Source organism: Gekko japonicus, unplaced genomic scaffold (genome assembly GCF_001447785.1).
Source record: "Gekko japonicus isolate JY-2015 unplaced genomic scaffold, Gekko_japonicus_V1.1 scaffold459, whole genome shotgun sequence".
NCBI lineage: Eukaryota > Metazoa > Chordata > Lepidosauria > Squamata > Gekkonidae > Gekko > Gekko japonicus.
The window spans coordinates 539,315-551,174 of NW_015173137.1; the positions used below are offsets into that span (position 1 = coordinate 539,315).

The 11,860-nt window shown below is 49.5% G+C and overlaps 1 protein-coding gene across 1 annotated transcript in view; it reads left to right on the forward strand.

Annotated features, from left to right (window-relative positions):
* Positions 1–8,898, forward strand: part of AGAP2 (ArfGAP with GTPase domain, ankyrin repeat and PH domain 2) — a 165,678-nt gene extending 156,780 nt beyond the window's left edge. Inside the window, exons 14-19 of the mRNA XM_015422213.1 lie at positions 104–255; positions 2,002–2,092; positions 3,655–3,877; positions 5,505–5,509; positions 5,709–5,959; positions 7,599–8,898. Coding sequence (XP_015277699.1) covers positions 104–255; positions 2,002–2,092; positions 3,655–3,877; positions 5,505–5,509; positions 5,709–5,959; positions 7,599–7,805 — 929 coding nt within the window. The 3' untranslated portion in view covers positions 7,806–8,898. The remainder of the gene's footprint in view (positions 1–103; positions 256–2,001; positions 2,093–3,654; positions 3,878–5,504; positions 5,510–5,708; positions 5,960–7,598) is intronic.
* The last annotated feature ends 2,962 nt before the right edge of the window (positions 8,899–11,860 follow it).

The window sequence follows — 11,860 nt, forward strand, 5'->3', positions numbered from 1 at the left end:
ACACGAGCATAGGGAAGAAAGAGGCCAGCATTTGTTGGAATGTGCAGGATGACCCCCCATCTCAGCTGCAGCCCTGCCTTAGCCTGCTCTTTTGCACCCACAGAGGAGGAGAACTTTGAGTTCATCATCGTTTCCAGCACAGGACAGACGTGGCACTTTGAGGCCAGCAGCTTTGAGGAAAGAGACTCCTGGGTCCAGGCCATTGAGAGCCAGATCTTGGCTAGCCTGCAATGCTGCGAGAGCAGCAAGAACAAGGTACTGACTCCCCCTTTCTTTTCTAGGCTTATCTAACAGTGGTCTCCCTCGATGGGTATCCATGTATCTTGGAATGGTGCAGGAGCCAAGAGTGGCTAGCACAGCCAGCAAGAGTTTGGGCCTGGGAGGATCTGTAGCTCAACAGGAGTTAGTCAGTTGCAAGGATGAGACTCAGAACTCAGTAGAAGGGAGCTCAGTGTGAAGACAGATGTGATATACTAGTGAAGACCAATGTAATATAAAAACAACTAGCTTCTGCTTCAATTTCAGAATCATGTTTAAAAAAATTTCCCTCCAAAGCTCAACCCAGATGGCATAGATACTTTTGAAAGGAGAACAATTCCAGACTGGCCCTGTTACTCTCAAAATGTTACATCTGTCTGCCCTGAGAATAAAAGAACACCGGGTAGTTTTCTTAAGGGTTAAGGCTATGATGTGTTGGCAAGGGTTATCACCCTCCACCTTGCGTTTAAAACTGCTGAGTATTGGCATCCACAAACTGGATGGCTGGAACCAGAAAATGTTATTTGAAGTTTAGAGTACATGATATTTACAGCATAAGCATACAAAAAAATTAGGTCTCTTCCCAAGGAATTTACAAATCTGAGCATTGATTTGGGGGGTAGAAGAAGAAATATGAGCAAAGGCAGTTACAAGTAGATATTGATGATTTTTTAACTAGTTCTCACCAAGGTAGTAAATCTGTGTCTAGGCTATAGGGTCCCATAACTGAATGCAAAAATAAAAAATAAATCCCTACATTTAGAAAATGAGCATGTCAAGGATAATAAAGCTTGGCCTGCGATCTAGTTTTCTGTCAGCAGAGGTTTATTTTTTGTATAGAGGAGCATTCGGTCATACAAGTGCCCCCTCCTAATCTAGAAGTGTTCAGCCCAAACACAGGCTTACCTTCTTAGTAAGAACTAGGCTACTATTTGGAGTTATTGTTTACCTTCCTACAGGCATTTAAAAAATCAGTACTGAAAACAAGTTGCAAAAATATACAGGATTACAGTGAAAACAACAGTGTAATACGAGATTAAAATCACTGCACAAAATAACTTAAAAATAGCAATAGCAGTTGGTAATATCAGTCAGATGGTGGAAAGAGTTTCTTGTGTAGTGACAACCAAAGTTATGTCGTGGTTATAGTGACAGACAGGGATTGCAGACACATAGGCGTAGATCCCCACTCTAACTGTGAAGCTCACTGAGTTACCTTGGGCCAGTCATGCACTTTCAGCCTAACCTACTTCACAGGGTTGCTGTTAGGATAAAATGGAGATGGGGAGCTTTGTATATGTTGTATATCCTTTCTCCAAGGGTCTTAGGACAAGATTAAGAGGTGATTGATAGAGGCAGAGGAAAGGAGGGTTTGAGTTATTAACATCAGATGAGAGAGGGTGTTTCTTGGCTAATCTTCTGGGACCAAGCATTCCATAAAGCAGAGGCCACCACAGAAAAAGCTCTGCTACCTCTCCTGGGGCTGGCTGAGCAAGGCAGGCCCTCCATTTGCTACATTGTTGCAGATGGGGGATATATGCCAAGAACCAGGTTTGGAAGAGCAAGTTAAAGGAAGAAGTTGCTGAAATCACTTGACTCTGTGAGATCCAAGTGCTCTGCAAATTTTACTTGCACACTGTACAGTGGTGGATTTCCATGGTACTTCGCTTCAAGCCCTGAGCAAAGCTAGCAGAAAGTCAGTTCCCCTGACTGCCTTGTCCCTTTCTTTTATCATCCCTGTAGGCTCGGATGGACAGCCAGAGCGAAGCAGTGGCCATCCAGGCCATCCGGAATGCCAAAGGCAATTCCTTGTGTGTGGACTGCGGGGCCTTGAGTAAGCACTTCTCTTGCCTGTGCACTGGGTACCAGTGTACTGAACATGTCACATTGCACTGGGCATCTGTCACTGTAAATAACACAGTAAGAAGAGGGGAATCATATTTCCTTGGCAACAAACATCACATTGCGGGTTGAATGCTGAGCAAATAATACCTGTAACACAAAAGGGAAAGCCAACTGGATCTCCTGCAGAAGATTTGTATCAACTGGGCATTTGACTAGAATGGACATTACAGATAAAGAAGTGGACTTTTTAAAAAATCAACTTCCATTTACACTTTTAGTGGCTTTTCATGACTTTTTAGTTGTGTTTGCACTTTTTAAAGTCATAATTAAAACTAGGGCCAAGATGCATCAAGAGTCCAATCATGCTCAGTTTATTATATAATCTTAAAATGATGGAGATTGCTACATGCCATCTCATTCAGAAAATCTGTGTCCCAGTTATCATAAATTAAAAAGACTGCCTTCATAACTACCAGAATAAGATGCTTGAGTGTCAGCATCTTGCTTCTCTTTATTGTCTATATCACTGAAGTGTCAGGGCAAAAAAGATGTATTTATTGATCACATTTATTGCCCACTTTTCCACCCAAGATTAGTTCCCAAAGAGGCATAAAATAATTAAAATCCAGCACAGAGATATACTGTAACAGGGACATGGGGTGAAGTGTGGATATGGCAGGCTTTTCCAGTCCCTGCCCAGAACTTTAAAAAATCATTCCCCTCCTCAAGAATAGAGTCTACATTGTATTTTCCTTAAAGAAAACTACCAGTTTAAATGAAAAGTCCCACTTGTAAACACTACTCTTTCTCGTTTCAATCCCAAACACACTGGTGAAAGACTTGTGTCTTCATACTCAGACCTGTACTTATCACATCTAAAACTCTGTGTGTGTGTGTGTGTGAGAGAGAGAGGGAGAGAGGAGGGGAGTGATTCAAAGTGCCAGAGAAGCCTGGGGCGGTCTTGCCATCTTTCCTTCCACAGCCTCCCCCACCCCACGCATTTGTTTCCCATATGAGATCAGGACAAAAGATAAGGTTGAAAGTGGGGATAATAGTATTTGTGGGGTTCAGCATCTCCTGCCTGACTGCCTACCTCTTGGATGCTTTAAACTACACCTCCATCTCCACTACGGCTTTAGGTGTGGTTCTGGGAAAGCTGCTCTCGAGTGTGTGGGTCTACTGCCCTCCTGTGTAGCTTTTATCTCAGAGGTCTGGTCTGATTTGACAAGCTGCCTGTAGAGAAATCTGTGGAGAAATCTGGATTGACAAACTGCCTGTAGAGAATTTTCTGGAAGCTGCTTAACACAGGGTGCTGTTCTGTTTTCAGGCATAAAGAATGGGATCGGTAGGAGACCCAGCAGCAAATGTGAGGGAAGGGAACAAAGCAGATCATTAGTGTGCGAATGTTCGCTGAACAGGAGGAGCACAGAATTTCAGGGGAAGAGAAACAGGCAGGGATGATTGGAGCAGAAATGAAAGTGGCCCTCCTCTATCAAGAATGAGAGGCAAGATCCTTCCCCAGTTTCTGACTGGCCAATTTCCTTTCCCCAGACCCCACCTGGGCCAGTCTGAACCTGGGAGCGCTGATCTGTATCGAGTGCTCCGGCATCCACCGGAACTTGGGCACCCACCTGTCACGGGTACGCTCCCTCGACTTGGATGACTGGCCCCTGGAGCTCACCTTGGTCCTCACCTCCATTGGCAACGAAACAGCCAACAGTGTTTGGGAGAAGTGCACACAGGGACGCCGGAAACCCACCTGTGAATCATCCCGGTGAGTGGAACATGCTGAAGCTCGGAGTTTATCTACTGCCTTGAGAGTTAGAGATTGTTGTCATCAGGCATGCATACCAGGGAACATACCGAGTCAAAGTAACCCAAAATCTGGGCCAAGAAAAGAGTTCAGTAGATTGTATAAATTAAGCAAATTAGTTGGGGTCAAGCGAGTGGTGACATTTCCCCATGAGTCGGGCCTGGGGTCCCCCAACCCAACTCTCATACTTCTATAGTCAGATAGCAACTGCTTGGAACAAAGATCCCTAGCACTTCATTGGCCAGTTTAGGATTGGGGAGGGGCTCCATCCCTCCAGTGCTGTTCTCCTGTCCCAAAATGTCCTCAGGGGTGTTACTTGCTTCACTGGAGAGCTGTATGTATAACATGCAGTTGTTAATAAAATGTGAGTTCCAAGTTTTTTGTAGGAACTCTTTGGGAGGGGGTTAATTTCAGATGCTATCTTAGTGTTTGATTTCTGCTGCCTTGAGCCTTCGATTCTGTTTTGGATCCCTGTGGATCCACAGTGAATAAAAACATGTCTACTTAGGATCCAGTGCGAGTCTGGTCCATGGGGCTTATTCCCAGGAAGGACTGTAATAGTGCAGTCCTTAGCAGACTGATACTCTTCTAAAGCCATTGAAGTCAATGGGCTCAGAAAGGTGTAACTCTGCTTAGGATTGCACAGGGAGGACTGTCTGCTCCCATATATTGCCATTCACCCAATACCGTCCTCAGGCTGCCACCTACTGTCTGTTCCCCACCTGGTATCAGCCACAAAGCTCACACCTTCTCTGCTGTAGATCCCACCTTGTGTCATGAACTCCTTGAAGAGGATGGGGGGGTGCTTTCTTTTACAGATGTTCAGGAGATGATGCAAGGCCATTTTTTGTTTTTTTGCCACAGCTTTTAGAGTGATAGACTGCAGGTGGGAAGGTGGCATGGTGCAGCCCAATCTCATCAGATCTGGAAGCTAAGCAGGGTCAGTCCTTGAATGGGAGACGATGCAGAGGGAGGCAACGGCAAGCGACCTCTGCTTCTCACTTGCCTTGAAAGCCTCTTGCTGGGGTCGCCAGAAGTTGATTGTGACTTCACGGCATCTAGATATGTAGACTCAGGGGTCATTTTGTAGAAAAAGAGGTGCAGGAGCTCATTAGCATAACTTATTAACATAACCTATTTGCATATGCCACACCCCCTGACATCACCGGAAGTATGTCAGAAGGCAACACCCACCGCTCAGGGTCCACTGGACTGTTTTGGATTGCTAGCTATGGGGGGGGGGCGTGCAGATTTGTCCTCACAGAGGAGGGAGAGCATGTACCTGGATAAACCTTGGTCTTAAAGGTGCCACTGGACTGTTTTGGACCAGGGGGCCGGGGGGGGGGCTCTGCAGCTTACCTGGCTGCTTCTTGCTCTGACTGAGGGCTGCTGGGAGCAGGGGGTGGGGCTTGTTGCATGTGCCCGCCCCTTGGGCTCTTTACTGCCGGAGCTCCACTCCTGTGCACTCCTGCAGGAAATGACCCCTGTGTAGACTGCAGATGTCTTTTGGGTGGACTGGGATTATCTGGGGTTTTATTTTGCTGTTTTTAAATTGAGGATTTTTATGTAAGCCACCTTGAGCTGTGAGGAAAGGTGGGATATAAATATTTTAGTACATTAAATAAATTCTAAGGGTGCCACAGACAATGCCCCTCCCATCCTCACTTTGTTCACCAGATAGATACTCAGTGGTACTTCTGTGATGGAACAGTCTGTTTCTCTCTCTCTCTCTCTCTCTCTCTCTCTCTCTCTCTCTCTCTCTCTCTCTCTCTCTCTCTGTCTAAAAAATAAGAGCGGGAATCGTGGATCCGAGCCAAATATGAGCAACGTCTGTTCCTGGCACCACTGCCCGCCTCTGAACTGCCCCTGGGGTGCCAGCTCTTCCAGGCTGTGCAGGACCAGGACCTAAGTGCTGTGCTGCTGTTGCTGGCTCACAGTTCCAAGGAACAGATCAATGCCCCTACTGGGGACAAGGACCGGCGCTCAGCCTTACATGTGGCGTGTGACCTGGGGAACGTGGTCATCACTCAACTCCTGGTCTGGGTAAGAGCTTGGCAGAAGACAGGCACACCAAGGTCAGGAGCTATCCCCATCCCACTGTTCCCCACCCCAAAAGAGACATCCAATGGAACAAAAGCAAGAGCGAGGGCTGGTTTTTATGCACAGAGTATCGTATGACATGCACTACAGGAAATCCAGTCCACAGGTGCATGATGGACCTAGGGCAAACTCTTGTAGCCTGTGCCTCCAAGCTGATGCAACCCTAGAGTCCAAATACACAATACAGTGTTTCATGGTTTGTCCCTGGGTCCTGTTAAGCAGATGTACACCGGGAGTGCCTGACAGAAGTTTACATTCTCAGGACTGTAGAGTATAATTTGTGTTGGGATAGTCCACAGGGAGAGGGAACTTGTGCATTCTTACCTGTGCTGTGTTCCCAAACTGAAATGGCCATGCAGAACACCTGTTTGCCTCAATGGAAAAGCTTACATGTAGCCTATCAGTACACACAAGCATTTGTGACATCATCTGCAACCCATAGCAGTGGATTGTCCAATGCCAAGCCATTCCTGCTTAGCTGGGCATCTTTTTCCCAGGCTCCAGCTCTGAATGTTTAAAGCCAGAGCAGGAGAGAACAGGCTAGCACAGGCCCGTGCCACAAGGGGAATAGGCTGCTACAAAGTGAACACATGAGGCTCCCTGATCCTGAGTCAAAGAACCCTTGGCCTATCAAGGTCAGTATTGTCTATTATGGCAGGCAATGGCTTTCCGGGGCCTCAGGCCGAGTTCTAATCCTTTTACCTGGAGATGCCAGAGAAGAGGAATATTGGGGCATTCTGTGTACAGAGCAGATGCTCCAGCACTGGCCCACAGGGTAGTTGGAGTTGAACAAGGAATTGCGGCCATTTCACTAGATTGCCCCTGGGGGAACAGGATAGCACGTTGACAGTGGCTGGTGTGTGTAGACCAGTAACAAGACGATATCATTGACTGAGTGGGTTTTGGTAATGGAGTGGCAGGGATGGAAGTTTTGAAGAAAGAATTAATCTGCTTTCCAGCTTTGCTTGGTAGGCTGATGGTTATGTGGCTGGGGAAAGGTATAGCGAGATATGACAAGCCCTAGGTGGCTTCCTCTGATACTGTCCAACCAGCCAATGAAGATTTGTCTCACATCCCCTGCTTTCTATGCCCTCGTCTTCAGAGGAGGCGGGGGGCTGGCAACCAGAGACAGGGCACCTCACTTGTGGAACGCCCTTCCTCTTGAGGTTCACATGGTACCCGCATTGCTTTCGTTTAGGCACCAGGCCAAAATCTTTCCGTTCACCCAGTCTTTTTAATTCAGGGGTTGATTTTTTAAAATACTTACCCTGGAAACTGTTATTGTAAGCTGCTTATGGTCTGTTTTTATGCTGGCTGGGGACTGAGGACGGAAAGCATCTTCAACCAGCTATAGCAGATTGGGGGAAGGATAGAAAAAGGGGTTGGGGAAAGCCTGCCTCCGGAAGGAAGGGCTGGGGACAAGAGAAGCCCCCTTTCCTGGCTTGAGGAGCAGTGGGTGTCAGGTGCCACATGCCCAACTGCCCCTTTGAAGGACTAGTTGTCCAGCTCCCCAGACAGGCCTGTGTGGGAGTGCATAGACTCCATTTCTCAGCCTCTCTAACGCCTGTTCTTCCCTCCACAGTACGGTTCCGATGTGAAGGCCCGTGATGCCTTGGGGCACACAGCGCTCTTCTGCGCCCGCCGATCGGGGAGCCAGGAGTGCATCGACATTGTCTTGCAACACGGTTGCCCGAACGAAGGCTACAGCACTATCCCCACCCCCAGCCTGCGCCGGAAAAGCAGCAGTGCCAGCGTGGGAAGGACCGAGGCTCGGACTGCCCTGGTGTAGCATGCTGGGAGGAGCATCTTCCCCATCCCGGTGGTGCCAACAGGGGTGCAGCAACTGATGCCTCCTCTCCCTGTGGAGACCCACACTCCCTTCTGGCAATTCGGGCTCCGTGCCAAGGAGCCTTGGCTCAAGACTTCCTGTCACACGCAGGATGTGGTGGCTGCCATCCCCCTCCCCTGAGCCCTTCTGCAACAGCTGTGCTCGGCACAGGCTGCCACACTAGGACTGCCTCTGTGGCTCATGACTCTCCCTTAGGCCGGGCCTCTGGCTCCCTCTGTTGGGGCCGCTCTGCTGGTCTCCAGGGCAACAGCCATCTCTACAGGCAGGCGGTTGAACCCTGCAGGGAACCGCGACCGCAACCTGACCCCCGATGGCTTGGAGTGAAGGATCAGGGGGGCCTAGGACTGTTTCGCCCTCCTCCCAGTTAATGGGGACCTTTGGGGATGGAAGGGGCAAGTGGTGACGTGGGGACTTTTTTTTCCTTTCTTTCTGTGTTTGTAACAAGCTTCGAAGGTGGAATGTAATCCGTGTTATTGGAGTGGTTAAGTGACCCACCTCAACTAACCAGTGGGCATGGAAATGACAGGGGGGGTTGCTAAAAGGGACCAAGGAGCAGGGGCCAGGGGTTACAGAGGAAATGTCCCTGCCACTGATTTGGTTTAAGCGGACATTCTCTCCTCCACCACCACCACCACCACCCCTTATCTGCCTTCCTCAATATCTCAGTATTTGGGGGTGCAGAGCTGATCAGACACAACGGCACTGCAGGGACACTGGCGTGATCAGCTCGATCTCTCGAGATTTCCCATCTTCCAGGAGCAAAGTTGTGTATACATAGCTTGGAGGGGAGATTCACACTGCCATCCATCCCTGCCCAAGGAGGGGGGGGGGACCAGTTAAAATTCTGAGCCAAGCCCCCCGCCCTTGAGGCACTTGCTTCCCACCCCACATCAGCTCCTGAATTAGCTCTCCTACAGCACGAGGATGAGACGTTCCCATGGCAGATCAGCAGCCTTTGTAGGGGGAGGGAAGGAAGCCTGGAGAATCCCTTTTTGGCACCAGCCACCTGTTCTTCTAGGGAAGCAACACAAGCCTCCGCATCTGCTCCCGGAGGGTGGGGGTGATTCTCTAAAACCGTAAGGGGTTTCCAGAGAGTGCTCCTCATTCCCCGTTCCCTGCCGCATTTTTATTTGACCAAAATTTGTGCAAGGCTATAGCACAGAGGCCGTCAGGAAAAGACACTCTGATACTGCCTGGGGGGCCCACTGGGGCTCTCTCTGTGTTCTCAGCCAGGACCAAACAGTCCTCCCTGGGGTAGGTTCAAATCCACGGTCTCACTCCATCCTTCAGGCATCCTGAGGACAACCACCATTCGCACCACCCCCCACTCCTGATGCAAACTGCACTGACGTCCGTCCCTTCCTCCCCACTCTTCTCAGGCTCCTGGACCTGATCCTTGCACTGAAAAAAATATATATATGTGATTCCTAAAGGCTCCAGGGTGCCTCTTCCTGTCTCCTTGTTCTTAAAAAAAACCCCAACGACCCTCCCCTTTTGAGCAGTTCAAAAAGGCAGCTAAAAGCCGAAGCAACATTCCTCTGCCAGCCCACAAGGGGTACACCCCCCAACACACACACACCCTCCCCATGCAGCAAGGGAGACCCTGAGCAACTCTGAGAGATTCACAGGGCAGCGTTTGGATGCTGAGCACCCAGCCAAAGCTAGGAGGAGAGTCCTTGCAAAGCACCACAGGGCCCCCGGCTTTTAAAACGACTCCTTTTTCTAGGGTTCCTTTGTAAAAAGCCCCTTCCTGACTACTATTTCTTCCTTTGTTTTTAATTTATTGCTTCATTTTGAGAGCTGGACAAAGGAAAAGAAAAACCTTCTTTCTCTGTCTCCCCCCTTCCCCCTCCCCCTGGGCCCGTTTGGCAGCTCTCCTGGTGCACGTGTTTACAGGCCTCCTGTCGCTCGCCGTGGCAGAGGTGTCCGTGTGGTTGTGAGTGACGTGGTCTCAGGCTTTATTTCAAATCTGTGATCAGGGTAATGCAATGAACTCCCCCTCCCCTCCCCAGCGTGGGGAAATCTGGGTGGGGTATGAGCAGTCGGCCAGAGGCAGCCACTTCAGTGGCTGGGGGGGCCGGCCCATAGTACTCACTTCTAATCCAGCCTGCCTCCCCCCCCCCTCGGGCCTCTGGTGTTTCTACCCACTGGAGCTTAGCTTGTGGGCAAGAAGCACAAGCCCACCCAGGCCGCATCACTCCCCCTTGTCCCTCTGTCCTTCTGAACCTGAACAAGCTCATGAATGTATTGGCAATGGTGTTGCACGAGACCTGTGCCCCCCTTCTAGCCTCTAGGTGGAGAAGGAAAAGGGCCCGATGACATGGTGCGGCAGGAAGCAGAGAGGGGCCCGCCCTGCACCTGGGCCTCAGAGCTCTTCTCCCTGCCTTTGGGCCGCGCTGCCTTGAAGACTAGAGCCTGGGGCTTGTGGGATGGAAAGGGGGCGGTCAGGTCTCGCAGACTGAATGTAATTTACACTGTTTGGGACCGGCAGTTCAGCACAAGTTTCTGGGAGCTTGGAGAACCTCTTGCGCAAGCCCCGGAAGTGGAGCGGAAACGGGACGACACACCGCCCAGGAGCGGTGGGGTGGGGGATGCGGAGGTGTGCCAGAGCTGATCTCGCCGGCCCTGTGCAGCCGTTGTACTCTCTTGGATTGTAATTTGTAAGTATGTGACAATGTAAGAAGATGTAATAACAATGACTGGTTATTCCTTCTTGTGATTGTTGTCTGGATCTGCTTTCCTGTCGAGCAGTTCTCACAGAGGGAATGGAGCGACTCAGTTGCCTTTATCCATGAATGACGCTGGGGTGGAAAGGCACAGACAACGGAGTGGGTTCAAAGGAGGACAATGAAGATGGTCAGATTATCTGGGAAACAAGTCCTACAAGGAAAGATTGAAGGAGCTGGGTGCGTTTAGCCTGGAGGAGAGTCTCCTGACCTGCATCCACACACTGCAGGATCCTGTGCTGTGGTCCAGTAAGCTTACGTTACAGAAGGGTCATTTCGGGCTGGACATTAGAAGAGACTTTTCCACAAGGAGGTTTGGCTTTGCCTTGTTTCCAGCAGTTGTTTTTCTGAGCACCTAATATGATAAGGGGAAACATTTCCCCTTATAACTCCACAACAGAATGGTCTTTAAAAAAATGAGAGCTGAGAATTAATTTTTAAAACCCTGGCCAAGCGGAAAGCGGCGGCCACCCCAAAGGCTAAGGCAAGGGAAATGAAGGGAACTGTGGGTGTTTCACTGCAGCTGACTGCCTCTGCATTTGCAGCAGCCATGTGGAGAACTGTCTCCATGTGGAAGCTGCGGAGGCAGACCAGCAATGGAACCAAATTCCCTAGTGGAGGTGAGCTCTCCCTTGCTGGAGGCCTTCATGCAGAGAATAGACAGCCATCCCTCAGGAATGCTGTAGAGTTGGCTTCACAGCACAAAGGGCTTTGGCTCAGTGGAAATGCGTGTTTGGCATGCAGGAGGTCCCAGGTTCAATACCCATCATCTGCAGTTAAAAGGATCAGGTAGTAGGTGATGGTAAAGACCTCCACCTGTATCTTGGAGAACCACTGCCAGTCTGAGTAGACAATACAATCAGACAATTGGCTTGAGTGAACCAATGGCCTGGTTCGGTACAAGGCTGCTGCTTGTGTTTCCATGAGTAAGCAGGAGGTTATATAGCATGCAGGGGGAAATAACTCATGGCCAGGTACATTTGAAAAAATTCAGGTTTGGAAATGGGGTGCTTGACTTTTCAGATATCCCCATACTGGTTTGGGTTCATTTTCAGGGTCCCCCCCCCAAAAAAACCCACAAACCCATAGGGGCCTGTTGTTTCCTATGGGGTAATAAGGAATCGTTCTGGAGCTGGTGGATTTTAGAACAAATAGCATCAAATTTGCTCTCTTAATGACCCCCAGGTATCCCCTGGCCATCCTGATCCATTGCTTTTTATGGGGGGAACGGGATCTTTTCCAGAGTTCTAGAGCAAGTGTTTGTAGGGA